This window comes from Protopterus annectens, chromosome 8.part0 (assembly GCF_019279795.1).
Source record: "Protopterus annectens isolate FY-2018-M chromosome 8.part0, PAN1.0, whole genome shotgun sequence".
Taxonomy (NCBI): domain Eukaryota; kingdom Metazoa; phylum Chordata; order Ceratodontiformes; family Protopteridae; genus Protopterus; species Protopterus annectens.
Genome location: NC_056741.1, coordinates 455,932,927 through 455,953,205, shown reverse-complemented (window position 1 = coordinate 455,953,205; position 20,279 = coordinate 455,932,927). Strand labels below are relative to the sequence as shown.

The 20,279-nt window shown below is 44.4% G+C and overlaps 1 protein-coding gene across 3 annotated transcripts in view; it reads right to left on the bottom strand.

Annotated features, from left to right (window-relative positions):
* INTS3 (integrator complex subunit 3) overlaps positions 1-20,279 on the bottom strand; it is a 2,345,436-nt gene that overhangs the window by 958,012 nt on the left and 1,367,145 nt on the right. For all 3 annotated transcript variants that reach the window (XM_044079970.1, XM_044079971.1, XM_044079972.1), the window contains one exon: positions 9,826-9,870. In XM_044079970.1, the coding sequence (XP_043935905.1) occupies positions 9,826-9,870 (45 nt within the window). The remainder of the gene's footprint in view (positions 1-9,825; positions 9,871-20,279) is intronic.

Below are 20,279 nucleotides of genomic sequence, written 5' to 3'. Positions count from 1 at the left end.
GCCATTTTGGTGGAGTGCAGAACTCTGTCCTCCTCCGAAATGGACTCAGGGGGGGATGCAGCGTATTCCTTAATAAGGTCTCGCTGCATCCGAATAACATGTGCCAAATAGTTCAGCGCCCTTACCGAGAAGGTCGCCGAACTGAACATCCGCTTCCCCAAGCGGTCCATCATCGAGACTCCTTGCTCGGTGGGTGGACTGAGGACTCTCCTGAGCCAGTTCCCTCTTTGTGGCCGCCATCAACATGGCATCTACAGGAGGCCCCTTACTCCAATGGGTCCTGTCGGAAGGCGGGCTAAGGATTCTATCAGGTCTTTTGGGAATTGGCTCCACGGTGTCCGGTTCCTTCCACGCCCTGGTGGTAATAAGATCCACCAGGGGTCGGCAGGGGACACCCAAGAGGTAGACGGGCCCGTTTTGAATGCCTCCAAGAACACGGACTCGTCCGAGGAAGACTTGGGGGCAGACCACCCCCCCCTAATACGGAGCATTTCCATGATGTCTCGAAGGAGACATCCTCGGGGTGACCGTGGGAGCCTTCCCCTTCCTCCAAGTCCGTGTCTTCAGTGAGAGACTCAGGGAGTCAATGTGCCTCCTTTTGCGTATGCTTGCGAGGAGCCTCCTCTGGGGGCTGTCAGAGGAGTCCTCCAAGCAGCAATTTGCTCCATGGGAGCAACTTGGGGCACAGAAACGGGCTGTCCCAGGGGCCGGATGGTGGAAGCCTGGCCCAGTGCAGAGGGAGCGGGACGGGCGAAGCAAGTGCGGGGTCCGAGACCCTCAACAGAGCCCTCTCCACTACATCAAAAGCCGAAGGGAGCCGACCTCGACCAAAGGATCCGACAATCGGCTCCCTCGGATCCGAAGAGTGGATCGGAGCCGGCCGAAGCACTCGGATCCGAAGGGACAGTGCGCTCCGACACAGACGGCGCCGAAGGAGCACTGATCCCCCCGGATCCGAAGCTCGGATCCAGGCTCCGAGAGATCGGGTCCGGCGCACTCGAGGGCAGGGTCGGATCCGAAGTACCAAGTACTATCGGCTCCGACCTCCCCCCGGCTCCGAAGCTGCTCGGCTCCAGTTGCTCCGAACCCGGGTAGCGGGTCGGAGAAGGAGCAATAGGCTTGAAAAAGGGTGTTGAGCTCCCCCCCGGAGGGGGGGGAGGCAAGAGCACTCCCATCTGCATCTGGGCCTGGATGAACCTTCTCATCATCCGGTCCAGATCAGCATCCGAAAGGCTATGGGTAGATCTCGACGAGGCTACCGAGGTAGGCCTGGAATGCCTCCTCGATAGCCTCGACGGAGATCGGGTCTCCTCCTCCTCAGGACCCGGTGAGAAGCACACAGGTGACCGGAGCCGAGAAGGAGGAGACCGCACCAACAAGGAAGCCGGGGGAGAAGCCCGCTTGGCTGGCGGGGCCGAAACAGAGGTCTCGGCCCGCCAGGTGCTTCTCCCTCCGGTCCTTTTTAGATGCATCCCTCTCCTGTCCTGAAGCGGGAGTTTGAGTCCCAGGAGCAGGAGGGGGTGCCACAGGGGGAACAACTGCAGCCGCAGGAGTCCCCGAAGGAGCGGGGGTCGGAGCCGAGTCCGGCGGTAAAAGACCCGCCAAGACCAGCTTGGACCTCCGCTCCTTCAGTGCCCTGGGGTTGAACCCTGCACAAATGGAACAACCAGATGTGAGGTGTTCAACGCCAAGGAAAAAAACACACCGAGTGTGGCCATCAGCCGGTGAGAGCTTATGGCCACACTCGGAGCATTTAGAAAATATTGACTTAGGCTGTTCAGCCATAGTCACTAAAGTTAACCAAAAGTTACAGAAAGTAACTTAAAACAATAAAGAATCACACAGGCCTCACACACACTCTACGTACCAGCGAGGGGAGGGAATAAAATTTAGTACTGAAAAATTATATTAAACTAAAAACAGTCAATAATAATAGGAAACCTACAACTTTCACACAAAAAAAGTTAAAGAAGGCAAAAATTCTCTATTTTTAAACAAGAAATATCCACTTAGCTGAGAGCTATGAAATCCACATCTAGTTACCAGCGCGGCAAACAAGATCTGGGGTCATGAGGGTAGAGCAGGGCATTATGGGTGAGGGGAGGAGCTGAGAGCTTGGATCCATAGCTGGAAAACTATGCCGGTTCGGATCCGATATCGGATCCATAACCCACAGGTTGCAGACAAATGAATATCCTACTTCAGATCTACTGTTACGGTAAGGTTTTACACAACTGTAATTTCCACTTCTTACATTAAACAGTCATTGTTCAATTAATCTAGATAGAAACATTAAACTGAAAAGCTAACATCCACACATATACTAAGATATACCACAGCAATAAACATGAAACAATCAAACAGGTAAAATGGTTACAACTGATAACTGGTGACTTATTTATAAATGTCAGGATCCAACAATTACTCTTCCTACCTATTGAGCTCAATTCAAAATCATATTTTCGCACTTCACAGAGAGCCTCAGGTAAAATGTTCATTGATTAGATGTTGACAAAAAGCAATTAAAAATTGGGAAAAATTTTACTAAGAATAAAGGACAGCAAAAATCAATGTATACTAGAAAACTTTCAAAATTTGAGGAAGATTACCAGGGTATAAGACAGCAAAGCCAAAGTTAAGTACCTGTGCTCAACACAGGGTAACTTACTTGAGAAACCTAAAATGTTCTAGTAAAGCATTAACAATAAAAGCACCAGCCAAGTCTTTCCCCCTCAGGTAGTAATTTAAAAAAACTGTGAAAGAAATTTATCATTTTCATTGAACATTATATAATTACAAGTTATGTACCTACCATAATGTTCCATGTTAGTTGTCTTCTCTCGCCTTCTTTCTTGCTGGATGGGTTCGGAGCCGATCCTCGGCTCCGACTCGGCACTTGCTTTAGCTTGAGAACTCCTTTTACCAGCTCGAGGCAACCCTATATCCCATGATGCAAGGCGGAACTACCTCAGATCTCGTTTGGTAGCTAACCTACCCTGCTAAGGACTAACCTAACATAATTAGGAAAACAAGTTCATAATAAGAGTCCTCATATGAAGGCTCAGGAGGAAAACAACCTGATAGGAACTCTTCAAGATCTGTCCAGGCCAGGGGGAAGGAGGGAGGGGCAAGAAAGAAGGCGAGAAGACAACTAACATGGAACGTTATGGTAGGTACATAACTTCTAAATGTTAAGTTGTCAATCTCGCCTTCATTCTTGCTGGATGGGACCGTCCCTAGCACCTGTATCCCGGGTGGCTCAATGGAACAGACTCTTGAGAACTGTGGAACCAAAACTGGCCCTATCTCTGGAGGCCAAGTCCAACTTGTAATGAGAGACAAAGGTATGAGGCGTGGCCCAAGTAGCTGCTGCACAAATGGTATCAATGGGTAGTCTATCCTGAAAGGCTGCAGAAGTGGATAGACTCCTGGTTGAGTGTGCTTTTGGTTTAGAAGATAGCTGCTTGCCTCTGAGAGAGTACACATAGGAAATGGTGGAAGTCAACCATCTGGATAAGGTCACTTTAGAAACTGGAAGACCTATCCTGTTTTCGGCATAGGAGACAAATAATTGGTCCGATTTCCTGAATTGTTTAGTTCTATGCAAATAGTACCTGAGCTGACGAAGGACGTCCAAAAAATGAAGCTTCTGCTGTTCAGCTCTGTCGGAATAGTTTGGGAAAAAGACTGGTAGATCTATAGATTGGTTAATATTGGTTTGAGACACAACTTTGGGGAGAAAGGACGGGTTCGTTCTTAATGATACCCTGTCCTTATGAAAAACCAAGTAAGGGGAACGAATGCAGAGAGCTTGAATCTCGGAAACCCTTCTTGCTGAAGTGACAGCCAGTAAGAATATAGTTTTCCAGGTCAATAACTTCAAAGAACATGAAGCAGACGGTTCGAAGGGAGGTAGTATCAAGGATGCCAACATTAAGTTTAGATCCCATTGCGGAGGAGGATGCTTTATAGGCGGCTTTAGGAGAAAAACTCCTCTCAGAAAGGCCTTGCATAATCTATGAGACATAATGTTATTGTCATGCAAGCCAACATGATACTTGGAAATAGCAGCCAGTTGTACTTTAACTGTAGATGACGAGGATCCTGAATGAAAAACCTCCGCCAGGAAATCTAAAACAGAATGTACAGGAGCAGTAAAGGGATCAATATTCCTGGAATTTGCCCAAATAGAAAACCGTCGCCACTTGCTAGCATAAACAGTCCTAGTGGACGACTTTAAAGAAGACACTAAGATGTCTCTGACTGAGTCAGAAATCATCGGTAGCCTGGCTAGGGAAGGAAGTGGAGCAACCAAGCAGTGAGGTTGAGAGAATGAATGGCCCGGTGCTGCTGACCCGACTGGTGGATCAAGAGATCCGGAACTGGGTCCAGATGCCAGGGCTGCACCAGAAGGTGACGATGCAGAGACGGAAACCAAATTTGTCGAGGCAAATAAGGGGCAATGAGAATCAACTTGGCCCTCAAAACGGTGGCTTTCTGAATGACTAGTGGAATCAAGGGAAAAGGAGGAAAAGCGTACAGAAGTCCCCGGGGCCAATCCTGGGTTAGAGAGTCTCTCAGGGGTTGGCCTGGAAGGGGAAAGAGGGTGAAAAAATCGGGGCACTTGTTGTTTTGAGGAGTAGCAAAAAGATCGCAACAAGGAGTGCCCCACTTCAGAAAAATCTGATCCACTACAGATTGATTGAGAGACCACTCGTGAGGCATCAGAATGGATCTGCTCAGCCTGTCCGCCAAGAGGTTGGACCTGCCGGGGATGTGCGTTGCTATCAGAAACCAATGAGAGGAGATTGCCCATTGCCAAAGTCTGAGAGCTTCGACACAACGGATAGGACCTGGTCCCGCCCTGCTTGTTGATGTACCAGACCACGGACATGTTGTCCGTTTGTACTGCAATAGTCCCCGTGGGAAGAAAGTCGTTGAGGGCCTGCAACGTTAAAAGCACTGCTCTCATCTCCAGGACATTTATGTGCAGATGGTATTCTATGGGTTGCCACGTCCCGTGGACCATCCTGCCCTGATAATGCCCCCCCACCCGATCAGAGAGGCATCCGTAGTGACTGTGGCAACTGGAGGAGGGGGAACAAAGGGTCGGCCCTGATGAAGAAGAGGGGAAGATATCCACCAATTCAGATGAGTTCTGCACGACTGTGTGACTAAGATTTCGTGCCTCATCGGGAGACTGTGGTACGACCACTGCGTGAATAGCATCCACTGCAGAAGACGCATGTGGAAGCGAGCCAGTGGTAGAAGAACAATGGCCACAGCCATAAGACCTAGAACCTTCAGTATAAATCTGGCTTTGATCTTGTTGCTCTGCAATAGAATCCGAACAAATTTTTGGATGTCCAGAATTCTTTGATCTGTTAGTCTGGCTAACATTTTGACGGTGTTTAATTCTGCCTATAAAGGTGATAGATTGGCAAGGCAGCAGAGAAGATTTTTCGAAATTTACTGAAATTCCCAAACTCCTGCAAAGCTGCAGAGTGTAGTCTCTGGTCTGAAGAAGCTGACACCTGGTGGTGGCGGAGAGGAGCCAGTCGTCCAAATAAGGAAACACCTGGAATCCTTGACGTCTCAGATGAGCTGTGACCACTGCCATGCATTTGGTAAACACTCTGGGGCTTGAAGTGCGGCCAAAGGCCAGGGCTCTGAATTGGTAATGACTGGTCCCTAGCAAAGCGGAGAAACCTTCTGGAGCGCCTGTGAATCTTTATGTGATAGTACGCGTCCTGAAGGTCTATAGAGCACATCCAGTTGTCCTTGCCCAGAAAGGGCAGAATGGACTGAAGCGTGACCATCCGGAATCTTGCCTTCTTGACAAATCTGTTTAGACTGCTCAGGTCTAATATTGGTCTCAATCTCCCGTCCTTTTGGGGACCAAAAGAATCTCAGTAGACGCCGGATCCTACCTGGTCTGCCGGCACAGTCTGGACGGCTCTTTTTCCTAGGAGCTTTGAAACCTCCTGTTCTGCCAAATCCCTTTGACCGGGTGAGATGTCTGGAAGGGATTGTTGAGGTCGGATACCTTTGAAGGGAATTTTGTAACCCTCGGATATGATCGACTGTACCCACATATCTTGTGAGAGGGAATGCCAGGCTACTGGGTACAGCGAAATCCTTCCCCCGACTGTCTCCAAGGGTGGACAGTCGGGCAACATCTCAGGGATGCTGAAAGGGCTTCTCAGGAAGAGACTCCCTGTTGCCCTGGTTCTGAGGACCCCCTGCCTCTAGGGCGTCTATTATTGTTACCCCTCTGCCTCTGGGGGTAAACTGACCACGTGCGTCCGGTGTAGCTCCTTGGGCTTTATGGAACCACATCTTCCCTCCCTTCTGACCCTTGGGATATGGTCTAGAAGGGGTGGAAAAATGGACTCCAACGGCAGAAAGAGTTTTACCGTCCTGCTCACACCTGGTCAAGGTATCCTTCACCTGAGGTCCGAACAAAGCCGAACCATCAAAGGGGGTATTAGTGAAGGACGCCTTAAAGGGGTCCGCAAAATTACAAAGCCGCATCCAGGCTTGGCGTCTAAGAGCAACTCCTGTGCCTGCGGCCCTGCTCGCTCCATCGGCCGCATAGGATATGAGCCGCATGGAGGAGTTGGATAGAGAATTCAGGATTGCTAGCTGTGAGGCAATCTTTTCTTGAGCCCCAGCAGCAGAAGGATCCTGGACCACTTCACCCAGTTCCTTGAGAATATCTCTTTGAAGCCTGGTGAAGTGACAAAGGTAGTTCAGCGAACGCATAGCAAAGGTCGCTGAAGAAAACATCCGCTTTCCATACCTGACCATGGTCCTAGAATCCTTGTTAGGAGGATGGACAGGTACTGAAGGATCCGCCAGTTCCTTCTTAGTGGCCGCCGCCACCACCATAGCATCCACAGAGACGCCCTTGGAAAGAAACTGTTTGTCCGTAGGGGCCGTGATAAACTTGGATGGTCTCCTGGGGACAGGTTCCACAGAATCTGGAGCCGCCCGTGCCTTCCGAGCCACTACCTGCATAAGTGGGTCGAAAGGCGGAGACACCCAGGAGGTGGAGGGTCGGGATCCAAAAGCCTCCAGGTATACCGACTCATCCTCGGAGGGATCAATGGATGGCCAATTCCCCCTCTGTTTGAGGAGCTCAAGGATGTCTGAAAAGGAGACATCCTCAGAGGGGGATCGTGGGGAACCCTCCGACTCATCTAAGTCGGTATCAGATGTAGTAGACTCGGGGGAGTCTGTGTGTTTCCTCTTACACGTCCTCTTCCGAGGGGGTTCACCTGCCGGATCAGGAGAAACTTCGGAAGAGGAAGAAATTCCCAATGGGGAAACCTGGGGCGATGGATCCCTGGGCCTGAGAGCAAGAGGCTGGCAAGAGGTGTCTACAGGCACCGAAGAGGGAGGAGCTAGAGGGATGGACCATTGACCTGGCTCAGTAGCCAGGACACTCCTCATCACCTCAAAGGCTCCCCTCCCCGGGAGGCCGGAATATCCCCGATCCGAGGATACAGGAATTCCCGGCTCCACTGAGAGGGAAGGCTCCGAGGCCGATGTCGGTGCCGAGCTTACCAAAGCCGAAGCCCCGAGAGGGAGAGCGGGGTCGGACAAGGGTCCAATGCCACTAGCCCCCTCGGAGCCGACAAGGGAAACCCGGCGACCGGATCCCTCCAAGGAAGGCCTCAAGGAGGAGATCGGAGCCGAGGGCAGCGGAGCTGAAGGATGTATCGGGTCCGGCGGAGAAACAGTCGCTGTCCCGAGAAGCTCCGGCTCCGAACTCTGGTGTGGAGTCGGAGGAGGAAGTTCAAGGGGTGAAACAATAGCCGAAGTCTGCTGAGACGGGCTATGGAGCATTTGGGCCAGTGCCTGCGACTTCAACAGCCTGCTTACCACCCTCTCTAAGTCGTGGTCAGACAGCCTGGAAGATCTCGAAGATCGGCTCCGATGGCTCCGCTCCGACAAAAGAGGAGACCCCGGAGCCGAGTGGATACTCTGCAACGAAGGGGACCGAGATCTCTTTCGGGACGAAGTCATCGGAGCCGAAGTCCCCTGAATTCCAGATGGAGCCGAAGGTTTCTCGGCTCCGATGCTGGATAAGGTGTCGGCTCCAGCCGGAGCCGACAAGGCCACAGTAGACCGGGTGTCGGAACCGATCGGTGCCGAACCCACTACTTTGGAAGTAGATAGATCGGTTCCAGCCGGAGCCACCGGAGGAGGCTTGGATACTGTAGCCTGAACCTTCGGTGGCTTAGAAGGTTTACCAGACCCTGTTTTAGAGGGAGAACCTTCTGGCTTAAGTAAGCCACGGAGGATTAACTTATTCCTCCGTTCCTGCAGGACTCTCTGGCTAAAAGAATGACACAAAGCACAGGAGTCCTGCAGGTGCAAAGGCCCCAGGCAGTAAACACAAGAAGTGTGACCGTCTGTCAGAGACATTTTCTGACAGCACGAGTCACACTTCTTGAAGCCTGAGACCTTGCCTTCCTTTGACATTTTTCTAAGGAAGAAGTCACACACAAACCCCAACAAACACACACAATTAATCCCCTAACACACACACACACAGGTAGGGATTAACCAATGGGGTCTAGGCCTAACTAAACTTTTATACAATTACCAAGGGAATTTAAAAGTTTTGAATTATAAGGGAATAGGGTGGGCTGTAAACACACTACAGACTATGAAAGTGGAAACAAGGGGGAAATAAATCCCTAACTAAGCTTTTTTCTCTTTTGACAAAAAATTACTTACCTCAGCTGGCAAAGGAGACCTCTTTCGCTAAGCGGCAAACGAGATCTGGGGTAGTTCCGCCTTGCATCATGGGATATAGGGTTGCCTCGAGCTGGTAAAAGGAGTTCTCAAGCTAAAGCAAGTGCCGAGTCGGAGCCGAGGATCGGCTCCGAACCCATCCAGCAAGAATGAAGGCGAGATTGACAACTTAACATCAAGTTTTAATAATGACAGTTCAAAAGGAGGGATGGCAATTTAAAGTGGACTAGGTACCACATCAAAGTCAAATGCAGCGTATTTATAGGGTCACACATTACCATGTCTGCAGATGGCTCTACTTCAGTAGATCGAACATATTAACAAGTTCGAACCACATATGGCTGAGACCATATGCTCGAACTTGTAACAGTTCGAACACTGAAGTAAAAAAGAAAAAAACAACAAAAAATAAAATTAAACGTCACCCCCTTGCACCCCCCACACACACCTTACATAAATATACCAACTCCGAGATCGCACTACATTGCAGAAAAGGGAAATCTTCCCGTTCTACACTGTACAGAGATCTCCATTCAGTCCGATCGAACATTTACAAGTTCAAACATATGGTCTTGGCCATATGAGATTCGAACTTGTTATATATTCGATCTACTGAAGGGGACCCCTGCAGACACACAGAGGTATTATATGTCACATCTTCATGAAATTCATGTCCTATTTACTGTTGATTAAGTAAAACTGGAAATTTCAGGGAATAGGCATATTATATTAAGGCTAGTTACTCTGTGTGAGCAGATTATGCAGAAAAGTAATACATGAAAAGTTTTCTGAATCACTGAAATACCCTTCAGAAATACCACATTTTAAAATTTACTTACAGCACGATATTGTCAAACAGGAGGCACTTTGGTTTAATAGTACAAAAATAAAGGTATTCTATTCTCTTCCATCTGGCTAAAATACATTCACTCCCTAGAGCTAACCACAAAATATGCTATATACAACATTCTACATGGTGTTGATGACAAAGTGTAGTGCAACTGACAGCAATCCAGAAAGTGGAAACAGAAAAGGAAAAAAGCCAAAATAAAATTTTACCTAAATATTAAATAGAGAGGCTTTCCTACCGATTCCTCCAAGGACCTGAAAAAAAGTGTAAGTAGTTAGAAAAGCCCTGTTATTAATACATAAAGAATTTCTTTAATAATTTAACATGTTGTGGTTTCTCTTCCTTGGTCTCATATCACATCTGCCATTAATGACAAGACTGAAGGCACTAAAGCAAAGTCACATAAAACACACATGTTGGGAATGTACAGCAAAGCTTTAACATAGTGCAATACTTAAGTGCTAACAAATGTACTAGTAGATTGTGCTTAACAACAAATGCAAGTGACAAGTCCAGCTATATAAAGGATCTACAAACAAAAAGACTAATGGTTTATGCCATGTTGTAGCCATAATCATATCTTCCTGTAACTCTATAAGACAAATTGTATAATACAACCTAATTCATTCATTGCTAAGTACTTCTACATTAGTTACCATCAAATCTAACCTTATCTCACTTCAGAGTATCACCATAAATACTTCACATACAAACATTTAGGGTCTCCTATACTAATCTCTCTTGGGCCCTGAGTACTACAACCAGCCCTACTTATCCACCCCCCTGGCAGCATGGCTCAATAGTTTGCGACAAATCTGTGGCCAGTCTGATTGCATTAGCAAATAGCTTATGCTTACCAAATGCTTCCACCAATTGATAATACAACATGCGAGCGATGTAAAGATTTAAGAAACATAGTGGCAAACTGCTCGTTTCAAACCAGTATTAGTAAGCATCATACTTCCATACACCATATCAATCACAGCCTTTCCCTACACCCATAACTTATGCTGAGACTGTAAATTTGCTAGTCTCCAAAACATGCATTTAAAGATCCTAGCCACCAACACACAAGTCAACACCTACTCTTACTTTATTCACACATCCACACAGCTCATCCAAGTGTCATCTGGAAAGCAGGTCTAAGCCCATAAGGCCTATCAAGTCTGTTTGCACACAGGAAAATAGTTTCTCACAGGTGACTCTACAGTTGCATATACAGACTCCACACACAGACTGGACATGGACAGAGTGGCTGCCTGGTGCCAGGATCCATGAAGTCACATCTTCCTTAAACCAAACACATAGAACCATGACCTAGTGGTGCCCATGTGGAAGGGAATGGTGCTCCACCCAAACAAACAAGTAGAGAGATATGATGGAACTTGTTATACGTTAAAGTCAAGAAAGACACTGTTCTTGAATAGAACCTTGCCTTCAACAAGAATAATGTCTACATACCAAGACAAGCTAATTGTTTTTAACAGATGGCTAAGTAGTTTCTATCATTCTAAGCGAACCCAGCATATGTCAGACTGGGAAGAGACGGTAGGTAAGAATTCCAGATATTTGCTATACCTTTGTTGTCTCTACAGTGCCTTTTTAGGCAGAATCCTTCTAGTGGACATTCCTATGTAGCACACACAACTTCAGATTTGGATATCTTTGTTGCACTGCTCAAAGCTAGGAGTCTAAGCAGAAAGGTGCCAGAACTTGAGGTGCTTCTGTAACTCAAAACACATTCATATTTGTATAGATATTGAGATATATGCAATGACATCATTCCGTCTATTCCAAGGTCTAGTAACTATCACACCTTAAGGCCCATGGGTAACTGCAGGAGAGTATCCATATTTGTCAAAAACACCATAATCTCATTTAAAATTAATCACAACCCTAACTTGGAGCTTTTAGAGCTCCAAATGACCCTTAAAAAATTAGACTACTACTTCATTGCTACCTACAGATCTTCATCAGTGCCTCCTAGATATCATGGAACTTATCATAACACCAATGAGGTGTTATCCATTAAACTAAATACTTTCTTGCTAAGTGAATTAAATTACTCAAGCAATGACTGGTACACAGAGACTTCTAAAATGGATATGCAGAGAGTTTCTTACATTCAGTTAACACTAATACAGTAAAGCAAATTGTAAAACTATGTAATAGGGGTTTTAATATCTTTAACCCAGTCCTTACCAACCTAGCCCCTACTTTTACCCCTCCACAGAGGCTCTAATATCCTTGCCTGGTCCTTACCAACCTAGGCTTCACCTTTATCCTGCTGTATGTCTCCTCATCTCTGGTTAAATCTGACCACAATTCAGTTATCTTCTCTGTCAGGGCCAGTGATGCCACCTACAAATGACCATCTTTAGTGACTTTTCCAGGGCAAACACACACCAGCTTGTAGGAGACCTAAGCAAAATTACCAACAATCCACAGAAAATGCATCCAAAGGAGAAGGCTATTTCATTCACCTCCAGCTTTCACCATCTACTCTAAATATAACGGAAAACTCAGGAATGGACCTCTCTGATGGAACTCCCATAGTAAACTAAAGAAAATCATGAAAAACTAAGAATTCCCCATCCTATTAAAAAATATACAGCAGAGTAAAACTTCAACAAGGCACTAACTTTATTCATAATTATACCAGACATTCTAGTCCCAAGGATATAGCCAATATATTAGCACACAAATTCAGAGCAAACTTTACCCCATCTACTTACATTGTTACACCCACTATCTTTGAAAAATTAGTTTCCTCTCAAGTCTCCTAGGAGCATGTCTTAGAATCATGTTCATGGGACCACACAGCACACCGGGATGGATTCTCATCACTGTCTGATGTGCACTCTATGAGCCTCTGCTTAAAACGTTCAACCTTACCATAACCATAGGGTTTGTGCCTGATGCCTGGAGAAGGGCTACTCTGACTCGCATACAAAAAGGCAGTCCTTCAACTAACTCAGGTAATTATAGGTCCACTACTCTTATATACAAGCCATGGAACATCTCATAGCAGAACTCATTTATACAGAAACACAGGCAACTTAACTTGACCTTGACCAAATCAGTTTTGTTTTGTGAAGGGCAGGTCCCATCTCCTGAACCTTAAAAACTTCTTTAAAAAGTTCACAGAGGCTGGAGACGGTGGTCATTCTGTGCATACTGCTTACATCTACCTGATCAATGCTTCTGACACACACACACCCATGATCATACCTCTTAACTGTCCAGATTTTTACAGAATGTCCAGATTTTTTACTCATATCTTTTGGTCTGTTCCTCATAAAAATTGTGGTTTTTTTGACAAATCACTGGGATGACCCAAGGATTAAAGTCACTAAATAATGACATGCATTTGAGTTTCAGACTTCATATCGCCCACAAAATGCATGCTAACACAAATCCTATTATTCTAGCAACTTTCTAAGTTTAAAACAACAATATTTAAAATGTGTCCCTATTTTTGGGCCTTTGTCCCCCCATTATGTCAGGCTTTGACCAGATTTCTTTTGCTAAGAGGTTGAGAGGTATGCCCATGATGCTATTACTGAAAAACTAGCTAAACAATGTAAACCCTTAGTAAACCCCTACACCCTCTGCTGGATTGCAAAATGTCTCTCCAGCAGACTCCAAGTTGTCAAAGATCATGTTATCTTTTCTGAATATAAAACTGTAACTAGTGGGGTACCTCAAGGATCAGTGCTGGGCCCTCTCATTTGGCACTTATTTTCCAAACCCTCCAAGAAAATGTGGTTGACTAAGTTTGCTGATGGCTACAAGTTAGGCACTGTTATTCACTCAGCTGACAGTAAACGGGTCGTACCTGGTGTCAAAAACAGTATCCAGCTAAATGCAAAAAGTGAAGCACAGCAGAGATAAAGCAATAAAGCTGCTGCTACCTCATACATTATAAATTGTACTCCTTTTCAGATCTGAATAGGATCCAGGGTGAAAAGACCCCGCTTCCACAGAAGACAGATGGACATGGGGTGGACCCTTTTCCCTAGAAGCAGAGAAAGCTCTCCCCACTAATTCAAAAAAACAAAGCCATGGGAGAGATGAGCGCAGCCCTCACTGGATCAAAAGTAGTCAGTTCTAGTCTCAAAGCAATGGTTGAGACTGAACTGTCTAGCACCAAGGGGGAGGGATACCTCTGAGATTATTTGGAGTCAATCTTGGTACTCTGAATCGAACACTGAATCTATGACTCCAAGCTCCCTCCGGATCAGACAGGGTCGAAACTACCTGGATCAAAGAAGGTGTCAGTCGAATAAGGCCATGTCTTCTGAGCCGACACAGATATACTTGCATGTTTCAGGTCTGAAATCTCTGAAACCCCTAGACAGATCAGAGTAGGAGTCAGAGTTTGGGGCTGCATATTAGAAAGACTCACATTTCCGATGGGAGATGGAAAATGAATAACATCCAACTGGATCTGGGTTCAGAGAAACTTTCTCATAATCTTATCCACATCCACTTCTGATAAGTTCCTAGATGCCCTGAGGAATGGTGAAGGTGTAGGAGAAACTCACTAACACATGTCCTGCAGATAGGAAGATTGTAGCCTTGAAGTTAATGGTTCCAAGGAGAACTTAGTAAGAACCTGAGGTGACTTTGGCTTAGATTAATTCAGATTTAAACTGGAGGATGGATCCAAAGTCTTTGATTCTGTCTGGGTCAGAACCATGGAGGTGGATGGATCCAACATCTTAGAAATCTTCTTGGGCGGAGTGGAGCCTCAAGAAGTCACAGGAGGCAGCGGTCAGAGGAGCACTTACTTGAATCTTTATGTTTATCTTGAGCCTCTCCTGAAGATTTCTTGGAGGAGGATGCGGTTCCAGAAGAAAAAGAAAAAAAATAATATTAAAATCAGTTTATTTATCACAACCTGTGCCCAATTATTAAAACTAGCACAAATCTTACAATCTGTAAGAAGGTAAGATGGACCAAGGCAAAAGACACATTATGAATGGCTGTCGGAAATGGGAATTTTATGTCCTCAACTGGCTTTTTTAAATCCAGTAGGTGTATCAGACATCCTCAGAAGTTAGATATCTATAATAATAAAAAAAAAAATACCAACAATGGTAGAAAAAGAAAACATTACCAGTGATGGTAATTTAGAAAGGCAAATGGAAAAACTACCTAATTTAGAGCTACTGAAGTTATCAAAAACAAATTTACAATTAGACTTAAACAGAGGAAGATAAAGAAACAAAAAAGAAAAAAGTATCCAACTAGATAAAGACACTAGAAAATTTGAGCTAACAGTGACCACATCTTATTGCTAAAGTGGCAAAGAAGATCTGGGGTAACTAAGGAGAAGATAGGGATTATGGATAAGAAGAGGAGCTCAAGCTAAGAAGCCTAAAGTCAGAGTCTCTGAGGACAGAGCAAAGGTCGGATCTGAGATCTATCAGCTGATTAACAGATGAAAAAGACATCATATCCTTGTTTTTGACAACTTAATACTGCAATTCTTGTCTGCATTATACATAACTTACTTCTAATTCCTCTATAAACTGGCTAAAATGTCTTCAAATATTAAATCACTGTCATATAAGTTGTACCTGTTCTTAACCACAGTTTTCAAATTATATCTAATTTGGTATAATTTTTAGACTTTAGATCTTTTAGTATTATTTTTGAAGACTGTAAAAATGAAAGTTATGTACTCACCAAAATGATTGATCTGTGTTATCTGTTTCTGTTACTCCTCAAATGTTTTTGTAATACTTTGGAGCTTTTACTCCCCAGGCCTCCGCTGAAAATGGGCACCTAGCCAGTAGGACTTTCCTGGTACTATCAAATGGCAATAAAGAAATAAGTGTTTCTACCATAGTCATGAAAGCACTGTATCTGGCCCAGTTAATTTCAATAGGAGTATCTGCAAGATCCAAAGAAGTTATCCTAGCAACTGTGCTCTTATCTTATTAGGCCAGTCTTCAAATACAATGCACCCTCTGGTATGTACAAATCTAAGCATATGTCTCACTTAGAAAGACTCCAAAGATTTCTAACCAAGAAAATGAAACACCCAAAATTTTTCAACTATCTCAACAGATTAATTTAACTCTCCAAATATGCAATAGCCTGCTGGCTGCTACAAGGGGACCTCTGTCACAACCTCCTACTTCTTTGCAAAATCCATTGTTCTGCAAACACTTGCACTAGCAGCCTAAATCTACAATAACAAATAAACAGGCCTCTGTGGAGGTATAAGTTCCCATCTCAATATATTCCCACCCTATGAAATAAGTTACCATTATAGGTCAAACAAAGTACTACTTTGCCAACATTTAAGGCTAGTCTTGATGACTTAATGGCTAGACAGATTTACACCATGGTTACCAAGTACAGCCATGAGTACTATCATTTATTTACTATACTCATTTATTTGTCCTTTGTTAACCGGGTTAGTCCACTGGGCTGGGGGCCCACTTTCAATGGAGACGCGAGGAGAAAAGCTCCACAAACAAATGATAAAAAAGATCATGTCAAAAAATAATACACATATATCATAACCATACCAAGTTACATTGCAAGTTTAAGAACATTAAAAAGGGCAAGATAAAGAGACATGTGAGTAACAACATTAATGCATTGTAGAAATCATTAAAAGTATGCATTTTGTGCAAAGAATGGCAGTTGTGTCAGTTATAGTGGGTGCAGTGGAAGGAAAGGTGGTAAAGTTAGATAGAGTGGAGAGAAGGAAATAAGGAGGAAAGAGTTGGGGTGGCCAGGAATAAGAAGTTAAATAGGGGGCAAAGTTTAGTTTTTAAGAGTGCTCAGTGGTGTAGCTACAGATCCACAGGATTGTAAGTATATATAATGTATGATGGGAATAGTTCTGGTGTGGTAGTAGGAGATTAGGTGGGGTGGTGGCAGTTGCAGGAGGGAGAGTTGGCTAGGTATTTTTTCAGTTCTTTTTTTGAAGAGGAGCAAAGATTGGATATGTCGTATGTTAGATGGGAGTTTTTTTCCAGGTTTGAGATATGGAGCATTTATAAAGTACCCTGTCTATAGTTTTGTTGGACTTGTAGGTCTTCAGTAGTGCTTGGTCAGTGCTATGGAGAGATCATGCAGGTTTGTAGAGGGACAGGAGGGTGGACAGGGAGGGACAGTTTTCAGGCTTGTACAATAGAGAACATGCAATTTGTAGCTGTGAAAGCTGGAGCAGTTGTGGAAACTCGAGCCATTGAAGCTTTTTTAGTGCGAAGCAGTGATGAGATTTGTATGGGAGATTACAGGCAAATCAGGCTAGCTGGTTGTAAGTTTGTTCTAGTTTGGTTAGGAGATTTGCTTGGATGTGTGTGAAAATAGGGGAAGCGTACAGTAGGCAGGGGAGGCCATAGGCTTGGGCAAGTGAGACCCTTGCGGTGTTAGTTAAGAATATTTTGTGTCTATATAGCAAACCTAGTTTTTGATTGGTCTTTTTGATGGTATAATGTGATGGTCCAATTTCAGTTGGTCATCAACTGTGATTCCTAGAAGCTTTGTAGTGGAGGTTTTTTGTCAAGAGAAGGGCGAATGAAAGAAGTTTTAAGATGGGATAAAGATTTTAGGAGGAAAAGGAGAAGTTTGGTTTTCTTTGGGTTAAAGATTAGTTGGTTGTCAGCCAGTGTTTGATGATATTAAAGGAAGTCTGTGTGAGACCGTGTAGGTCAGTAGGGTTGTCAGAAAGGGTAAGGGTAGAATCATCAGCGTATTGGAATAGCAAAGATGAGGTACAGACAGAGTGAAGACTGTTAGTGAAAATATTAAAGAGAAGGGGGCCAAGGATGGATTCTTGGGGGACACTAGTTTGGATAGGTAAGAAGGGTGAGTAGGAAGTTTTTTGTCGGTTCTTGAGATAACTGGAGAACCAGAGGATAATGGAGGTGGAGAGGTTTAGTCTGAATAGTATACAGAGGAGTTTAGGGTGGGAGATGGTGTTGAAAGCTTTAGAGAGGTTGAGGAAGACACATGATACGACTTTATTGTTGTTCTTTGCTTCTGCTACTGTCTGGGTAAAAGATAGAAGGGCTGTGGATGTGCTGTGGTGAGGTCTAAATCCATGCTGAGAGGAGGAAAGGGGGTTTTCATGAAGTAAATAGGACATAGGTTGCCTATGAATGCATTTCTCGAGAATTTTTGAGAAAGGGGAGAGGATGGCTACTGGTCCGTAATTGGTAGGTTCGGTGAAGTTACCTCCCTTGTAAAGTGGAATAGTACAGAAGGATTTAAAAATCTCAGGGACTGAGGATTCTTTGATAGAACGGTTAATAAGAACAGAGATAGGATATGCTATAGAGTCAGCAGCAAGTTTAAGAAATTGTGGGGGTAGGTTGTCAAAAGAGGGTGAACAAAGTTTCAGTTTTAGCAGAAGGGATTTTATATAGGCAGTGGAAACAGGTTTCAGGGAGAAGGCTGATTGAGGCTGGGAGGTCGAGGGGAGGGTTAAAGATAGTTTTTGGCTGTTGTCTGGGGTGGGGATTAGTTTTCTGATAGAGTCTATGAAGTAGTTATTTAGAAGAGTGGTGGTTTCAAGATGGGTTTTGTCAGAAAGCAGTTGGAGTAGATGGTTTACAGGAAGGAGCATACTGTTCATAGTGTGCCAGAATTTTTTTGGATTAGAAAAATGAGTGGGATTGGGCTTCTTGACAGAATTTTGTTTTGTTCTGAATAATATGTTTTTAGCAATGCTTCCGAGTTATTTATATTTAAGGAGGAGATTTTGACTTAGACCATTGTTTCAAGGTATTGTCTCTAAGTTTCATGGTGGAAAGGGCATCTCTGGAGAGACAGGGGGTGGAATTTTGGTTTGATCCTAATTTTCCTAATGGGAGCCAAGGCATTTAGTATGTTTAGGAAAATTTTGTTAAATTCAAGAACGGCAATATTTAGAAGAAGGTTATACAAGTGAGACCAGCTGATCGGGAAGCATCGATAGTTCAAAGTTTCTGCATTGAATTTGGACAGGTTACTGCACTGTCTATAAAGGTGAGTTTTAGGGCTTTGAGAAGATAACCTTAGTATCGAGATAAGGAGGTGATCACTTACTGAGTCTGTTTAGGTGGTGGGATTGTGATTCTGATTGGGGTTAGAAGATAAGCGTCAATCAAGTATGAAGCTGGAGTTTTTCTGTATGCGAGTGTGAGAACAAATAAGTTGACTAAAGCCGAACAGGTTAACAGAGGAACTGAGGATTGGGGAGAGCTTATTCCAATCAATATTAACATCGCCTAGTAAGACGGTTTCATATGATATATTTTGGGAGATCCAAGATAAGGATATTTTCAAGGGCTGGAATGTTGTTGGCAGGGGGTATGTAGATAGACACTACGGCCAGTTTTTTTGAGGGCTGAAATGATAGTTAAGAAAGATAAGTTCTGCTGGGGAGAAGTCTGGGTGTGGTAAGGAGAGGAGGGAGAGGTTAAGCTGTTCTGAGAATAGGATGGCGACACATCCCCCTTTTTTAGAAAGTCTATACTGCCAGAAGATGTTATATCCGTGAGGTAGAATTTCAGAGTTTGTAATATGTGGTTTCAACAAAGTTTCTGAGAGAGTTAAGATGTGGGGAGAGTGGTGGGCAATCAAAATATGAAATTCTGTTATTTTGTTTGGAAGACTTTGTAGGTTTATGGAAGAGAGTGATAGGTATTTAGGTGAAGAGGAGAGGGGCTGGTACCTTGTGGGTGTGGCAGTGATGGTAGTGCTGGTGGGAGGGGATAGGCCGGAATTGGGGTGGCTGTCGCCATTTGGTAGAAGTGTAGCAGGAAATGGTGTTAGTTTGGTGAATAAAGTGATGTAGTAGGCAGTGGAGTTGAGTCAATATGTGGGAGAGGAGACAGGAATGCTGAAATGTTTTAGTTTATGAAGCTGAATGTAGGAGAAATTAAAAAGGGAGACAGAGACAGGGAAGTGTGGACTTCAATAGTAGAGCACTAGAGTGTGGGTAAGAGTTGGTGATGTTGGAGGGTAAAGTAGGACAGTGTGATAGGATGACAACCCAGAGAGGAATAGTAGGACGGGTGTTAAGAGGAGGTACAGTAGCATGTTGCTGTCTTGTATGGGTGACTTGTAAGTGATGAGGGAAATGAAATTGTTAATAGAGGAGTAGATTATGTTAAGGGATATATAGGGGTATAGCAGATAGGAAAAGAGTACATGTGCTGATGAGAGAGTAGATATGAGAGTGATGGGTATGGGGATGTGTATATTGTATTTAGTTAGTTATTAGTTGCTTGTAAAGGGTGGTAAGAAATTAAAGTGTGCCAACTTAAAGACATATATGGCTAGTCATCTTAAGGGCACTGTAATCCTTTGCCTAAAATTGTTCCTAACTGTACTATGTTCATCATATTATTTAATGTTGAGGTGATTACTTCTGGGAACACTGGTGTGGGGTAGCCCTGATTGGGCTACTTGGAGAAAAGACCCTGAAGAATGTATGAAGCAAAGCCTGCCCTGGAACTGAATGTGAAATCTAAACTGCATTATTTAGAGAGGGTCTGGAAAAAAATACCAGGTTGAAGCTTCTAAAATTGAATACCAAGCCCCTCTAAGACAGGCTGTGGTGGTTGCTGTGGCTCAAACAGAATGGGTCTTGGTATGGTCCGAAACAGGTTTTCCACAGGAGGAAAAACAAATAAAATGAGCAAGCCAT